The 17,949-nt window shown below is 38.2% G+C and overlaps 1 protein-coding gene across 2 annotated transcripts in view; it reads left to right on the top strand.

The window, feature by feature from the left end:
• The window catches only part of LOC149190171 (coiled-coil protein), a 462,536-nt gene that overhangs the window by 128,714 nt on the left and 315,873 nt on the right, over positions 1–17,949 (top strand). For both annotated transcript variants that reach the window (XR_016255961.1, XM_089412056.1), the window contains exon 9: positions 5,798–5,881. Coding sequence is in view for 1 of the 2 variants with exons in the window: in XM_089412056.1 (XP_089268182.1) it covers positions 5,798–5,881 (84 nt within the window). In the remaining variant the exon portion in view is untranslated. The remainder of the gene's footprint in view (positions 1–5,797; positions 5,882–17,949) is intronic.

Below are 17,949 nucleotides of genomic sequence, written 5' to 3' on the forward strand. Positions count from 1 at the left end.
ATGCTGCCCCTTTTTGCCAAGAAAAGGGGGATGTATTGCATGGGTAGTTGACCAGTAGAGGTCAACATCTGGCTCTACTTGGGGACACGTTGCTGCTTGCAGGAATGTGAGAATCCAGAATCTGCATCCATACAACACAAAAATAAGTAGCGTCCATCCAAAAATCATCATATACATTAAGCACAGGAAAGATAAAAGCTCTTCATTTATTGACTATCTAAAGCAGAAATAAAAATGCGGAAAAAAAAAAAACAAAGAGTAGGGTTAGAAATACGATACAAAAAAAATGCCCCATGGCATCAGATGTGTTCAATAAAGTGTGTTTTGGGCTTACATTTATGATATTTGTACTCTCTCTCTCTGCTGAACTATTGAAGAATAATAAGAAGATTTGATCAAAGGGTTTGACCACATTGGGGTTTGTTCGTGGCATCCGCCACATCTTGTGTCCTCTTGTCTTGTCTTGTTTTCTTCATATAATTTTATTTTCTATCTGCATTTACTGTTAATGTTTATAAGTTTATGTGATTGCTACTAGATATGATTGGAAATTGTCATTAGGTTGCTAAAGGAACATCGAAGTAAATTATGCTTAAGCAAAGAACATACCATTGTTATAAAAAATTAAAAGGTACTGATCCATGTGAGGAATACTCAACAGTTGGATCTGATCTATTGATTAAGCCTTCATGGCTAAATCTAGATCTCTTGCAGCTCCTCCCTTGGAGCCTGCCCGATCTTGCATATTGGAGTATCAAACTCTGCGATCTAAGGATAATGCTGCAAACATAGCGAACTCATCCTCCAACTTGGCGGACAAGTCATCAGTCCCTGTCGAAGTTGCTATTTGCTTCCCCGAGTTGTCCTTCTTCTTCTTTGGACATTGGCTGACGTAGTCACTAAGCTCACCACATTCGAAGCACTTGACCTTCAACAGGTCTTTCTTCTTCTTCTCTCCCTTCGAGCCTTATCCCTGACTGGGACCTTTCTTCGCTTTTCCTTTCCCTGCTAGAGCTACATTTTCCTCCTCCTTCTCCAGCTTCAGTCCCTTGCTAATGCTATTGGTAGTACCCTCTACGAGATTGAGCCTTAGCTCCTCTTGAGTGAAGTCACTCCATAGGCGCTCCCATCTTGGATGAATGTACGCCCGTTGAGTGATGTGCGCACCTGCTCACTATCTGACGATTTCTCTCCAAGAACTGCAAGTTCATCTCTAACACCTTGAATCCTAGTGAAATAGTGTTAATTTTTACACTGCACTATGCTGTATCAATTACTTTAGCCCAATTCACTTATTCAATTGGCAATCTTTTCAATAACAATTAATTCTTCCAATAAACCAGTAATTGAAGATAGAACAGTAAATGCAATGACAATAGGAGACACTCAACACATCAACAAGAGACACCAATTTGGTCAAAGACCAGGGAAAAACCCCACAAGGGGGAAATCCTTTTGAAATTCTTCTTCTATTAGATAGTCATAAAATGTTCAGCAGAGAGTACAGTGCGCAATGTCCATCAACAAGAGTCAAAGTCAAAGGATTTGACTCTCAACCAAGTCAAATCATAAATCCAAGATACCAATGATGAAAAGTCAAATCTGGTCAACTGTCATAAATCTGCAATTCTGTCCATGTCAACAGTAGTGAAAGTCTGCCCTAACCAGTCAATAAAGTCAACCGTCAACCCTTCAAATCAGCCTTGTAAAATCAGCAACAAATGTGGCCTTGAATGCAGGTCAAAGTCAGCCCAAAATTAGTCCAGAATACCCAGTCAAACTCGGTCAAAGGAGAGAATTTCTTATGGTCAAATCTGCGATTTCCAACATTCAAAGTCTGCAGTCAACCCCTAGTCAAACTGCCCAGATTGCCTCGATTCTTCTGCCAGTCAACTTGGCCTCAAAAGATTGAAGTTTCCCCTGTCAAAGCAAGTCAAACCATGAAGAAAAACTCGGTCATACTGCCCCACAAAAAGTCAACACAGAAAAAGTCAAAGATGCCTCCAAGGACCTTGCACGTGTGAAAAGAATAATGCTGCCTCAAACCTATACAATCCAAACAAATCAAGAGAGAGAAGAAGAATGTGTTGATGTGATGTCCAAATGAGCTTGAGGTCACTTGTATTTATATGCAACTTTGGAGGGGCAATTTATTCTTAGGTCGACCTTGACAATTTGTGCAACTGTGGGCTTCACTTCAAAAATACACTTTCCCATGTTTGAATCAAGTGATTCAAAGGTCAAAATTGGTCCTCTCGGAAAGAGGACTAGTCCCATGATTGGAATTTGTCATTGGGCTGCCAAATTAAGTGATAGGACATCATGTTCTCGCCCTTTTGTATCTTAACTGTCCTCAACTTCTCCTTGAGAATCATTTTTTGTTTCTCAGATGGATCTTGGTACAACTTCACGATGACATCTCGCATGTCCTTCGCTGTGTTCTTCTCTACGATATGCGGGACAATGTGATCTCAAACTCCATTCAAAACCATCCTCTTAGCCTTGGCCATATCCTTCTTGTACTCATGGTACTGGATAGGATTTGTTGGTTCAACAATCATTGTTGTCACAAACTCGTTTAGACCTTGCTTATCCAAAAGGAATTGCATCTTGGTTTTCCAGATACCAAAGTTTGAGGCTTCGTCCAACCTATCTTGATCTCTGAGTTTTGTTGCGACCATCTCCTTTGAAAACTGGGAAACTCAAATAAGCTGGAGAAATAAAACTAGGAATTCTCCTTCTGCTTCTGGAAAACTAACTCGGCCTTCTCGCTATTTTGAATATAAACAAATGTCTTTGAAGCTTCTCCCTATAGAAACATTGGCACTCTTGCTCATGAAACATGTCCTTGGAAGCTTCCATAATGGTTCTATTCTTCCTTTTGGCGATTCCATTTTGTTGAGGATAGTAGGGAACTATCAATGCCCTCTTAATTCCAGCATCGTTGCAGAAAGCAATCTATTCCTTGGATACATACTCTCCTCCATTGTCAAACCTTAGAGTATTGATCCTTCTTCTTGAGGCATTCTCAACTTGTGCTTTGAATTCTTGAAAATTCTCAAATAATTCATCCTTGTATTTCAAGAAATAAATCCATGTTTTTCAAGAGTAATAATCAATGAAATTAACATAGTACATATGACCACCCAAGGACTTATCAGACGCAGACCCACAAACATCAAAATGCACAAGATCAAAGATTCCTTTGGATCTACTATCACTGCTAGTACATCGTCCTTTGACATTTTTCCCAAGAGCACATCCTTTGCATACTTCATCATGCTCAATTTTGATTTGAGGTACACTTTAACAAAATCTTTCAATCTAGACAAGGCTTTATTATGAACATGAGGGCACCTTTGATGCCATAGCTCACAAAGATCAGTGGTGTTGTGTAATGAGGCTTGAATTGAGCGTCCAAGGAGACAATATTGGACTCCAATTCACACACCAATGACTTTGGCAGGTTCAAAAGAGGAGTCCTTCCATATTAGAACTTGTCCATCAACAAAAGCAATTCTATATCCTTTGTCTTCAAGAGATGAAATAGACAACACATTCTTCTTCAAACCAGGAACATATAAAATATTGTTAATAGATACATCACCTCCTGATTCCAGTTGGAAGGATGATGAACCAATGCCTTTGACTTCATGTTTGCCATTATCTCCAAGATCAACCCTTTGTGCTATCTTCTTTTCAACTAATCAGAGAGATGTTCACAACTTCCAGTCATTTCTGTAGAGGTACCATTATCCACCAACCATATCTCATAATGACCTGCAGTGGAACTTGTAAAAGGAGAATAAAATGAATATTCATCATAAAAATCTCTCTTTCTAGGTCTCCTCTTATGTGAAGATTCATTAAGTTCAGCTGTAGAAGCATGGTGCTTCTGTTTCCTCTTTCGATCATCATTGCTACGATAATAACTCCTTTGATAGTCATCCCTTTGATATTCATTCCTTTGATATTCATTCCTTTGAGGACACCTGTTTTAATAATGACCATATGCTTGGCAACCGAAGCATTGCACATTTGTCATGTCCCTTTTATCTTGAGGAGGAGGTCTTCTTTGTGGAGCGGGTCTTGAATTAGATCTTCTAATTGAACTTCTTTGAAATCTTCCAAAATTTCTTCTACCCTTGTTATTCTTTGAGTGGGCTGCAAAAGCTTGAGAGTCTTCCCCTGGATTTGCAATCTTGCCTCTGGAAAGGAGCCTTGATTCTTCTTGAGTGCAAGCGACCGATAGCTTTTCAAAATATGGAGCAATTTCTCTTCCACTAATGCTTGCTGCGAAAGGATCCCAGGAATCAGGAAAGCCACCCATTTGCTACAACTACAAATTCTTTGTTGGATACTTTTTCGTCAATGGCTTTGAGTTGATCTCTTATTTGAGATATTAAGTATGATGCTACAATATCATTCTTTGTCATTTTGATCTCACGACCTTGACTCCTTAGACTTATAGATTGATCGATGTTATTATCCAGAGATCCCTCAACTCCAGGATCCCTCAATGCTCCATTCCCTCCTTGGGGAGCTCAACCAAGGGGAAATTATTGATTACGAAGCTGTCCTCTTAGATTGATGGATTGATTCACATTATTAATGGTATACAATCCAATAATAACAGCATACATAGCCTTAGCAGTCTTATCTTCAGCAATATATGGAATCAAATGATCCCTAACAGAATCCAATATGATGCAACATGAAGTTATCATTCTGTAGCACAAAATGCCAAACTGTGAAGTACCTTTGATATATCTAAGTTTTCTCTGTGGCATTCCAATGTGTTTGCCTAGGATAGTTCAAATTTTTTGGTGACATTCCAACCGCAAAAGTTATGTGTGTTCTAATTGTGGTAGGATAGATCAATCCTTCTACAAGTTGATGATAAAGTAATTCATTCACTAACTTAGATTCATCTTCTTTCGAAGTTTAAGTTTACCTCTATTGCTGTTTTGTCAGAATTACAATCTTCTATCCTGAACTTTTCAAAGAATTCCAAAGTGTACTTTCTTTGTGAGAAGAAAATTCTGTTTAGTTGTTTCCAAACTTCAGTGCTCAAATAGTAATGTAACAATCTCAAGTTAGTCATATCAAATGATTTAGAAAGACTTCTTTTCTTTCTGAATCATGTCATCACTATTACATGCAATTAAGTCATCAATATATACAACTACATTGATAATTTCTTCACATTTTTCTTTGATATAGAAGTTATGATAAAATCACTTTTCTTGAAACTTCTAGAATCAAGATGCTTATTAATCTTTTATATAATGCCTTGAGGGGCTTGTTTTAATCCATACAAGGCCATCACTAACTTACATACCAACTTTTCTTTTCCTTCAACTGCAAATCCTTTCAGGCTGTTCCAAATACACTTTTTTTGTATATTCCTATTTAGGAATGCATTTTCATCACTGTGAAGATCTCGACCCCAAAATTTTGGACAGGTTATTCCAATTTTAATTGGGGGTGAACATTGCTCGTTAACTTTATAGTATATAAATGCCAGCATGTTCTTCCATTCGTACTTTACTAACATATGAGTGGTTGTCTGAATGGAAATATATATGGAAGCTTTTAGTATGGAATCTTGTTGGAATAAAACAATGATGTTTACCATATAAAGTTTGTACGTGATATCTTTTGACTCATAGTGACTGGAATGTCTACAATGCTAATTTACAGATATTCTAGGCACAGTTCATTACTATTTTCTTTGAAACTGTTCGCGTATTTTACTTCAGAAGCATTTTTCTTTGTTGTTGTTATGTTTTTGCAGGTGTGGGTTGGTAGGGCTTTAGAGAAACTTGATTCAGTCTTGCTTGGAGTTTGTCAAAAGTTCAATCCAGAGAGCTATATAACAGTTAGTAATTTAACTATCTTAGGTTAATTTTGTTTGAATGTTATGGGTTAGATTAGTAGCTTCTATTTTTTAATTGTCTTTTCAAAAGCAACTCTATTTTGATATACATGATATCATATTAGTCAATAAAAAGCTGCCATTACATGATTGCAGCTCTTGAATATTATTGATCACTAATTTATGCCTCATACATTTCTTTGACATTTTTATAAGCCATATTTGTTTTGTACTTGATAAATTATATGCCTTTATGAATTCAATGTATTGGAGTATTTAAGAATAAATAAATTAACCACCAGAAGCCTATTTTATTAAGAGTATGTTGTTACAGATCAGTGTTCCTCCATCCTACAACCAAAGCTTCTTATATATAGAATGCAATGCATGATAGCATGCAATGTGTTACCTCCTAGGCCTGCAGTCAAAGATATTCAAGTCCCTGATTGGAGTGAAACTCTAGGGGCATTTTATAAGCTGTCGATTGTCACCACAACAACTCTTCTTCTCACTCTGGGCCAGTTCTTTTCTAACAAAAGTGGGGAAACCCTAGAAGAGATTACTTTAAGATTTTCTTTAGAGCAAAAATGATGACTGACTACCAAGAGTAGTGTCTATCCAATTAGGTGATGAGTCAAGATCAAAAAGCAAGAAGACTTGATTATTATGGAGAAGACGTAGTTAAGCCATTCACTGATGTGCCATACTTTGTTCAAAGCAGATATTTAGATTATGCAATGACAAGTGAGAGCTCTTAAACAAAATGCAGCATCACAACGATGAAATTATAACCAAGAATAATGTGCAACAATGGACGAGATAGGAAAGCTGTAATATGAAACTATAAATAATGTAGACAAAAGTAAGACAAGTTTCTTATTGAATGAACAACTACTTATACATCATTCTTTTTCAAATCTGATTTCACAACAAGATCTAGAGGTCTGAATAGTTTACACCTGACCTTCCTTCCTAATTAACTCAGCCCACAAAAAGTGTGTGGGTCAACCCTAACCAGAAAATTATAACAGCAAAATCCTTCAATAATTTGAGGTTACATCAAGGATTGGGTAGGGTTTAATGTTATTTTTTTAAGTGCAATAGATACAAGCACAATATTTCTGAACTGTTGGTAATTACTTCGAATGATATAGATCTTCTTTTAACAATTTCAGTTTATCATTAAGCAATTAAACTTCAGAAATTCAACCATAAACCATTAAGAAAGTAGAGATCACAATGCATAAAAAAAGAGAACACAAGATTTACCCTAGGAAAACCCACTTGGGGGAGAAACCCAACAACCTTTTCTTTAGAGAAATTCTTTAGTTCAACAAGAGATACATCTAATGTGGCTAGTCAACTATGACATCAACAAGATCAACAAGCTATGGTCAAACCTGGTCTCCAACCCTTAAATCAAGTCAAACAAAGTCAAACTTCTGCTCTTCAAGAATTTGGCCTTCTCAGATTGGCCTGGAATTTTGGCCTGCCAAGAAAGCTGCCCATAAATTCGACTTGCCCAAAAAATTGCCCAAAATTTCGGCCTGCCCAAAAATTTACCCATAAATTTTCACACGTGCGAAAATTCGAGAGAGAGAGATGCGAGCTAGAGAGAGATATTCATCCTTTTTCCTTTTGTCCTTCGCTTGGATGCCCAGAACTTGTCTTTTTTGTGTGATAGTTGAGTGGTGCCTTTGTGGAGGAGGTCAAATGACTTTATATAGTGGTCTGCTTATTCAGAATGGGTGTGTCTCTTCACTGGGCTGACTTGACTTGAGGGAGGTCCGATTTGACTAACTTGGAGCCAAAAAATCAAATTTCAAATTTAAAAAATTTCTCTTTTAAATCTGACATGAGGAACATGTCCCATATAAATTCTTTCAATGACTAAATAATCAAAACAACATTGAGAACATGTATATCAAATTCCTTACACATTACAAGCACTAAAATATAATTACGGAGACCAACCATAGCCACAAAATTCAACACCTTAGCTAGGGAGGTATTCATAATGACTAGACAAATGTTCTTCATTGTGAACAAATTTCTCTAATAAATGGTTATAGCAAATCATCCACCGTAATCAGGTCACAATTGTGACACATGGTGATCCAATAACATCAATCATTTACCATAATCAGGGCAAACATCTTCCACACATGGTAAATCAATTAACATCATCACGGTATCATTATTTGGGTTAGTACCAATGACCTATGGTATCTCCTCACCATGATACGGTTCGATATGTCAAACACATGGTACATCATTTAGCATCAGCTAGTCGCCATAATTCGGGTCAATACTTGACACATGGCATTTAGACTAGTCTTGGTCCACCATAATTCAGGTTAACATCTTGGCACATGGTGAATCACCAAAGGCCACACTCTTAATAGAGTAATCGGGGCTTGATGCTAAATAAACTTGATGCTCCAGGATCATTCTTCCTAATTCAGGTCATACATGATACATGAATAATGTCAGTCCTCCAAACCATTCTCCCTAATTTGGGTCATAGCTGTGTTTTAAGATTAGACTGAGTTGGTTCGATCAAGGCTTCACCGGGTCGACTCGGCCAGTGAATCATTTCGGCCGACCGAGTTGTCTAACAACTCGGCCGGCTCGGTAATAACCCAGTCGGCTTGGCCGAGTTCGAGCCTACTCGGGCAGGTGGATGACAACGACCCGTGAATTAAAAAACAATGTTTTTTCTTTAATTTTTTTGCTTTTGGGGGACTCAAAGGTTTTCACGATGATATTTTAATGGCTTTTTGTCCCTAAATAAGTTTATCTCGCTTGATCTTGAGAGGTTTGTTTAGGTGGTATCACATATGTAGTAGAGATTCCTTAAGGGATAGCTTCGTCCTTCTTCAAAACCTTCCAATAGGTTCTTTGCCCCTTTCTTAAAGCAAACCTAACTTTGTGGCCCCAACCTTGGCCCTCCAAAGATGAGCATCGAGCCTTGAGTTGATTCCATGTGATGCTACACCCCTTGATGAGCCTCCAAATGCTAAAAACACTAAACTTAAAAGCTTGGATGTTGGACTATTTGATGATATGCCCAAATGGACTGAAGATGCCCCACGGCTGGCCTTGACCCTATTTTGGTGGATGGTGCCTTCTTCCAAAGCACAGACGAGGATGGTTATCATTGAGATGACTTAGGAGGGCTAGCACATCCCTCTTTGATGCCAATGCTTACCCTTAGGGGTGCCATGTCACTCACATGCTTGAAAAGGGTGACATAGGGTCTCTCCTAGATGACATCATGGTGGAGGATGCACCTTTTGAAGATGTACACATGCACTTTAGGACTTTCTTGGAGTGAGGAACACTCTTGGACCCTTGTATTAGTTCCTTGATGACTTACAATCTATTTTGGAGGATAACGCCATTTCTAGCCTCCTTGGTTATGTGTTTTTGTTTTGATCTCTATATCATCATCATGTATGTATTGGACAGCAATGAAACAGGAATCGGCGATTAATCGGCAAAATCGCGCGTTAAACTCGGCTCGGCTGCTAAACGATCCGATTGAAAACTTTACTAGTCAACTCGCGTTGACCGATTTTGAATCGTGGTCAACACGAGTTTGACTCGCGAGTCTGGATAAATCGCCGGTTCTGCGTTTTTTTGGCAAGTCCCACCAGTTTTTTTTTTTTTTTTTTCGGGTTTCGAGTTATGGCGGGTAAATGTTTATTAGTATCGGGGGCCGAGGCGTTTAGAACTTTCACTATCGACGCAGAGCTACATTCGACGCCGCCGGATCGCTGAGTAGCTACGTGAGCGCCTTCAGCCTTGAGGACCGACGTTTGAACTTTGAAGTTTGATTATTGAATCAGAATGGTTACGTATGCAGAGCCGGATTGCTGAACCTGCGTGAGCCCGAGCCGCCTTCAGCCTTGAACTTTGAAGACGAGGTAACCTGCGTGAAAAAAAATCGCATTACGTTTTAACTTTTAACTGTAAGTCTGTAACATATATATTATATATTATAAAGACGTGCCTGTGTGAAAAAAAATCGCATTGGATAGCAGGCCGATTCCTTACAGTTACTGCGTGCTGCGTGACTAACTGTTACTGCGTGCTGCGTGACACCCACAGTTACTGCGTGCAGATAGATATAAACTGTTTCTAAGGGCTTCAGCAAGCTTTCTTAGTTGCATGAATAGGTGTGTCAAATTGGTGTGGCCTTCATTGCAAGTCAGGATCTCCTTGTTAGAAGCCATCATCAACGATTCAACCCAATAGATTACAGTTGGCTTCCTGAATCTGAGGGACAACAGGTCCTGAAAGTTTTAAACATAACACTACCAATTATCAATGAAGTTTATTGCATCAACCACAAAGAGCTGTTGTAACTGAAACGTGTGACCTGTAGCTTGGTTCCCTTAGAGGAAAGGTTTCTAGTATGGAAATGGCTTGGAAGAATCTGGAAAAAGCTTCTGAGAAGTCCCTTGTTCAGAATCATCTAGGAAATATTTCCCAGTAAATTCCTGTATGGAAATGCTGATCCTGTATTTTTAACAGATAATTCCTTGAATTTATTTCTTAAATTAGGTGTGAGTGGTCCATTTCCCAGTAGATTCCAGTATGAAAATGTTGACCCTGTTGTCTAACATATAATTCCTTCAATTTATTTCATAAATTAGGTGTGGGTGGACGGTGGACCCAATAAACCCCTGTTTCATTGATATTGACTGTGATGATATTGATAACTCTGAGGTTTAGACTGTGCAGCCCTACAGAGAAAAATAAACCCCAGCACAAGTACACTAGAGAGAGAGAAATAATCCAGATTCCAAGCACAGGGTTCTGCTTTTATTGAAAGGCAACATTTCTATATGTTTACAACTTTACTGACATCTGTCTTCATTTACTTTTTTAAATTTCTAGCATATTTTAAATTTTTGGATGATTTTTAAATTTGATTTTTTGTTGTCTTTCACAGGAGCCACAAATTAAATAGAAGCCGGACTCCAAATCTTAACAGAAGCCACAAATTAAACACAAGTTCAAAGCAACAACAATGCCGAGAGAGAAGGACTTTGCTTGGGCTTATTGTGACAGGATTCCCGGAGACCCCAGGCTCCTTTGTAAATTTTTCAAAACAAAATGTAGTGGAGGCATTTATAGATTCAAGTTCCACCTTGCACAAATACCTGGCCATGATATAGGTATTTGCGGCAAGGTTGACGACAATGTCAAACACCAAGCAGCCTTGGCCCTTGAGATGTTAGAGCAGCATAATGCCAAGAAAGCAAAGCAAAATGCTGAAATAGGAACTGTTGGAGTTGAACTTGATACTTTTTCTGCCACTAGCCCCATGTCACCTCAATATGTTGAATCCTCAATGCCATTCCCAAGTTTTCCACACATGCCTCCAAGGCCAATTCAAACTCAAAGCCATGCGAGTCCTTCAACTCCTTCCTTCAACACTGGAGGTGGAAACATAAACACCTTTTTTGCTCCCCGCACAAAACCCGGTTCCCAACCTACCTTGGATGGCTCTGGTTGGAAAAAAAAGGCCAATGCTAACTTTTGGTACTATTCTGACATACCTTTCCACTGTGCCAGAAGTCCTTATTGGCAAGCTATGATTGATGCAATTGCTGCTGTAGGTCCAGGGTTCAAAGCCCCTACATCAGAGAGCCTTAGGACAGATATGTTGTTAGAGAGTGTTGAAGATGTCATGCTTGTGCTAGCTGAGTTTCGTTCATCATGGGTAGAAACAGGGTGCACGATCATGAGTGATGGATGGACGGATCAGAGGAATAGAACTTTAATAAATTTCCTTGTATCTTGTCCCGCAGGCACAATGTTTCTCAAATCAGTGGATGCTTCAGACAAGGTTAAGACTGCCCAACTTATCTGTGAAATGATGGAGGAAGTCGTTCAAGAAGTGGGAGAAGAACATGTTGTACAAATTGTCACCGATAATGCAACGAATTATATGGCTGCTGGTAGACTTTTTGAGATGAGGCACCCCACTATTTTTTGGACCTCTTGTGCTGCCCATTGCATAGATTTAATGCTTGAGGACATTGGTAAGCTTCATTGGATACATGAGGTTGTGGAGAAGGCAAAATCCATAACCAAATACCTATGCAACCACACTATTGTCCTAAACACTATGAGAATATACACTAAAGGTAAAGAAATTGTTCAACCTGCAGTGACTAGATTTGCAACAAATTTCATATCTTTGCAATCTGTGGTTGAGCAAAAGATAAATCTGAAGAGGATGTTCTTGGGACCTGAGTGGATGAGATCTAAACATTCCAAGACCCCTGAAGGCATCGAAATTGCTGCACTTGTGTTTAATGATGGCTTCTGGAAAGATGCTGAAGAGATTATTGCTGTGACGGAGTCCCTTGTTAGAGTTCTCAGGTACTTTTAGTCTTTTAACTTTTTCATTTTTTAAATTTCATTTCAAGCTTCTTTTTATTTACAATGTTTCATATTTCTTTAAATTTGAATGCTTGAACTTTCAGGATGGTTGATGGTGACAAACCCGCTATGGGTTACATTTATGAGGCGATGGATCTCGCAAAGGAGGCCATCAAAAGAAGATATGGGGATGATGAGACAAAGTATATGCCTCTTTGGGACATTATAGATGCACGTTGGGATAGGAAATTGCATTCCCCCTTACATGCTGCTGGGTACTTCTTAAACCCACAATATTTTTATGATAAGAGCAAATTTAATGAGGATGGGGAGGTTGGCAGAGGACTTATGACATGCTTGGAAAGGTGCTTCCCTGATCCAGAACAACAAAGTCGTGTCTTTTCCCAACTACAAGATTATAGGGCACCATCTAAATTGTTTGCCTATACCAGTGCTATAAGACAAAGGTCAAAGATGTTGCCAGGTACCCAGCTTGAAGGCTTCATCAATTCATTAAATTTGTTTAAACTTTATTTTGTATGTTAAATGTTTTATTAAATTTTCTTTTCTTTTTAAGTTTTTACTATTTACTAATTTGGTACTTCTAGTCTTCTACTCACAAACCCTTACCACTTGCTAGGTCTTTGGTGGCAAAACTTTGGTAGTGATACGCCAGATTTGAAGAGATTTGCCATTCGAATCTTAAACCAAGCATGCAGTGCTTCAAGTTGTGAACGCAACTGGAGCATGTTTGAGAAAATACATTCTAAGAAGTGCAACCGATTGACACAAAAGCGCTTGAATGACCTTGTATTTGTCCATTACAATCTACGACTTCGCAACAAACAAATACAAGGTGAGATTCGAGAGCTTGAATTTGAAGGTTTCATAATCTAGTTCGTACTTTAAAAGTTTAAAGTTCAAACTTCAAAGTGAAATTTTAATTCACATTTCAATGTCTCATGATAATGACAGGTATTGATCATTCACCAATCGACCTTGAAGAGTTAGATTTGCAAGCTACAAATGCGGCAGAATGGGTTCAATTAGATGAGCCTCCTCTTTTTAGCCTTCATGACTTGGAGAACTTTGAGAGTCAAGCAAGCGAAGGAGTGGGAGGAATCGCTTCTAGTTCTCACTCTTAAGAGTCTTAGACTCTTAGTTGCTGATTTTTTTCTGATTAGTATGCAGTTTTTAACTTTTTTGTAAACTTTTAGAAGCATATGCTTCTAAGGACTCAAGACTTAGTGCTTTGGATCATGTGTGGACTCATAACATATATGAGATACTTATTTATTCATGATATTTTGGACATCTATTGATATTATGCATTGTTTGGACATACCTTTACCCAATATTAATGAAAAATGGTTTTTTTAATTCAATATATGTGTATATTTTTATTTAATGAATTTGCCGATTTTTTCCCGATCCGATTAAAACTCTTCGCTCTTTTGCCTCGCCGATTTATTGCCGATTCCGAGTCTGGTAACATTGTTGGACAGTGCACTCGGTGCCATTTTGATATAATGGATATATTCATGAGCCTACTTTGATCATATGTTGTCTTCTATCTATATTCTAATGCCGTGTGCTTGGAAACATGAATGGAAATCTTTAAAAATATGTTTTTTTTTTGTTAAAAAAAAAATATTTAATGTATTTTTTACAGCGACCGAGTCATTGAAATCGAGCCAACCGAGTCGATACTGAGTCGGAGTTGGAGTCGACCCTTGGCCGAGTCGGAGTCGGAGTTTTAAAACATTGGGTCATCGTACTTGACACAGGGAGGAGATAGTGTTGTGTGAGTCATTTGAAGATATCACTGTGTTTCTTTTGGCTTATGGAATTAAAGCAACAACTTCTCGGCCTATATGTTGGTTCTATTTTTGCGGTTCTATTGACAAAGATTGTGGCAGTGTTTAGATACGGATGCCCATACATGTGCCTACATGAATCAAGCCGATCTCTATACTCCATGCATTTGTGCTTGAGTTTTGAAGAATTGTAGAAACATTCAAAGTTTTACATTACAAACCTAAGCAAGTTCAATCTTGTAATTTCTATGCCTCATCCATTGACTATGGGCACGAGAACCTGTTACAACTACACTAGAAGTTAACAAGGCTCCTCTCACAATAGTAAGGTCATATACTTGACAAACTTCAAAGGAAACCCTATTATTATAAACATAGGTGTTCATTGTAGAGTCTTACAACTACAAGGATATCAACATTAGTTTTACACAACTATCTCATCATTCTGGGATATCTCCAAGGCATCAAATTTGGTATAGACACATATGTTCAACATTTCATTATCTTTAGAAGGAAGAGTTATTTTTCTTAATGTCTCATTAGAAATATTGTTGTAAGGGTCTTGTCCTTTGTAAGGGATTTTCTACTGTTGTTGCATTAACAGTTCTGAAGCAAGGGTTTTGAAATTTGTTTGTCACCTTTAGTATATGTGCATGGTGTCTCTTGTTAAGAGACAATCCTTTATGTCTCTTGAAGTTGTTGTAGAAGTAAAGTATCATTAACAAAGGTTTTGTTGTAAGCACATTGTTGATGAGTGAATGTATGATATGGCCATACTGAAAAGTAGTGATTGTGCTAACTAAGGTTTAACCTTGATGTTGTTAGAAAATGTAAAGTGGTAGCTATTATATCTTATTTTCTTTAACCTTGATACTTGCTTGTGAATCTTAGTTATCTTCTTTATGTTTATTAGTTAGATCTTTTCATCAAACAATATCAAGAAACAACAACAACAAAGGGGGACACAGATATAGGCTCTCAGCCGGGGAAAAACCCTTACAAGGGAAAACCCGAAACTCTTCTCTTGTTAGAATCTGCTTCAAATGAGATATGAAGATGCAATCTCTAGACCAAGTCCTTCTCCCAGTATCAAGTCAACCCTTACCCAAGTCCTCTCTTGAATCTGCACAAAACTGCTACACACTGCAACTTCGACTTGCTAGCTACAATACTGCTAGTCGACCTACAACTTCGATCTTGCAATTTTTGCCTTGTGGGTCCTGAAGAAACCCTAACTCAGCCTCCTTTTGGGACCTTCCAAGAGAAAGTCAACTCTTCCTAAGGTCAACGATGTCTAGACAGAGTTTCCTTCCTCCTAGCTACAAGACGCTGCACTTTGTCCTACTGCAACTCGGTCTTGCAACTTTGACGTCTTCCTGCAACCCAAAAACCCTAGAATTTCATGTGTGAGAGAGATAAAGCCCCAAAACCAAGAAAATTTGTCCTTCTTCCTTCTCCTTGATTTTCGCTCTCCTTCTCCAGCTTCCCAGGTACAAATCAAACTCTTTCTTGAGATATCGAACTTGTGAGTGAGTGATGTCCAAATGAGGTTGAACTGCTTCCTTTTATAGTCTTCTCAAGGGGTCGAATTCTCTCCTTTACGCTGACTTTATGATTTGAAGGCCGACTTGTACTCTTGGAGATTCCAAGGCTTTCTAGACTAAAAAATAATTCTTTTTACAAATACAAATTGCCCGGAAGGGTCTTATAGACATGATGTCTACTCCTTTGACTCATGACAATAAATCCTAATACCTATCAAACCTAGAAGCACAAAGAACATGCTTTTACCTAAAAGACCATCAACAATGAGCATGGAACCTATGCTTTAATAATAATAAGTTTCTTTTCTTTTTCTTTTTTGTTACATATGATACATATTGAAATGAGTACAACAATTATGAAGACCGAAACTAGTCACATTTGTCAACACTCCTGTTTAACTAGGGAGGTATTCATAATTGTACAACTAATACAACATCATATTTCAACTTGAAGAGTTATCAAGAGTCGGATTGATAATCCATATTGTGAGCATCATTATTATGACCAACACTGTCCTTGAGGCCTAACTGGATAGGCTCTTCTTTCTTTAAGAGCATTATGCTAGGAGGGTTTACGTGTGATACTGCACCACCTCTCCAAGGTACATACCCCATCTGGATGTCCACAAGGTATGTCATTTTAGGACTATTCCTATCTTGGATCTCCATACCTGAGTCCTCAAAGAATATCGATCCTCTTCGACCACTCTTCTCTTGGATTCCTGTCTGATCCTCAAAGAGTGTCAATACCTTTCCTTTCTTGGATGTTATATCCTCAAGGAAACCACAGATGCTTATCCATTCCTCCATCATTCTTTCTTCATCACCTGAAGAGGAGAATGCACATGTGATGTCCAACATCACTTCCTCTCAACCAGAGAGGACATTCGTATTCTCCCTTAAACTTGAGAATAGAACCATGCTCCTTATTCAAGGAGACTCCTTTTGCTCCCTCTCAAAAACCAGAGGAGATTCTTGACTTCTTTTTAGTAATGGAAGCCAACACCACAAACCTTACTGCTTGTCTTCACGAGAGTATCAACTACTTGATCTTCATAGCTACATGGCTCCCTCTTTCTTCTGCATCTATTGCTTTCTTTCGAGGTATCATGGATCCATCTCCACTCTTCGTTCATTTGACAGGATCTAGATCATTTCTCTTGCTCATCACTTTCATCTTCAATGTGAAGGTATTGCATTGAGCCTTCCCAATATTCAATCTGATCAAGGCTTCCTCATGAAAGTGATCTTCTTTGACCTTCAGGTTATCCTCTCGTGCAACTACCCTTTCAATCCCAAGATGGATTCATCTTGACTTCATAGTTGCCAGGTGCCAGATATTGAGCTTCCCTCAATACTTTTTATCCATACAGTTGAACTTGCCTCAATTGTCATTATATATTCCTGCAACATCCTTTTTTTGGTAGCCAAAAATAATATGTTAGCCAGATAACCAAACCTAAATGAAATAGACATACCTCATCATGATGACCTTCTCGCTCCATCAACATCCTGATCGATCATCTCCACTTGAAATTTCCTTCTTGCATCAAAGTGCCCAAGGATCGAACTTGATTACCAAGTTACAACTTTTGTTTCTGGAGATTATACTGGATGCTTAATTATTATCTTACATATTCTAGAGAAAGTCCTAATCTTTTATACATTCTTAGGTAAGTCAAATTCTATTCTATTCTAGCATCACAAACAATTAAGTATATCCATTATAATCAACTTTATTCCACAAGATTCCTGTACATATGAATCTTATCCAAAGTTTTCTTTCAACATGCATTCCTTTGCTTTCATCCAATCATCTAACTTATCATATATTTTACAAAAAGTCTGTATCTTGACCCATTGCATTCTTTCATCCCTTTGCCAGTATTGATTCCACATTACGTGGAATGTCTACTAACCTTGTCATGATGCTTTTCCCAAGGACCTTCCAAAATGATGGTCCTTCCCGCATTATGATGATCCATTCAAGCAAGATGACAACCTCTAACATAATGCTAGATAATATCTGAATGAACAATATGCAAAATGGTCTAGCATTGTTAAAGTTAGAAACTAGGGCCAAATTCCACTTTGGACAACTTGTTTGATGGAGATAATTATTGCATTGAATTAATCGACCTAAAGATCACTAAATTTGGACAAGGGTAAATATGTTTTTGAATTCAAGCCACACGTGCAATTTGTCAAGGTCGGCTTCGGGTTATCAGAGCTTAGGTGAGGACAAGCCCAAGCATGGATGATTTTCCTGGCCTGAAATCACTAATAAAGAAATCCGAACCTGTGAGCACTG

The sequence above is a fragment of the Pinus tabuliformis genome, chromosome 3_1 (assembly GCF_031772625.1).
Source record: "Pinus tabuliformis cultivar Carrire ecotype Pingquan chromosome 3_1, CPIR1, whole genome shotgun sequence".
Classification (NCBI taxonomy): domain Eukaryota; kingdom Viridiplantae; phylum Streptophyta; class Pinopsida; order Pinales; family Pinaceae; genus Pinus; species Pinus tabuliformis.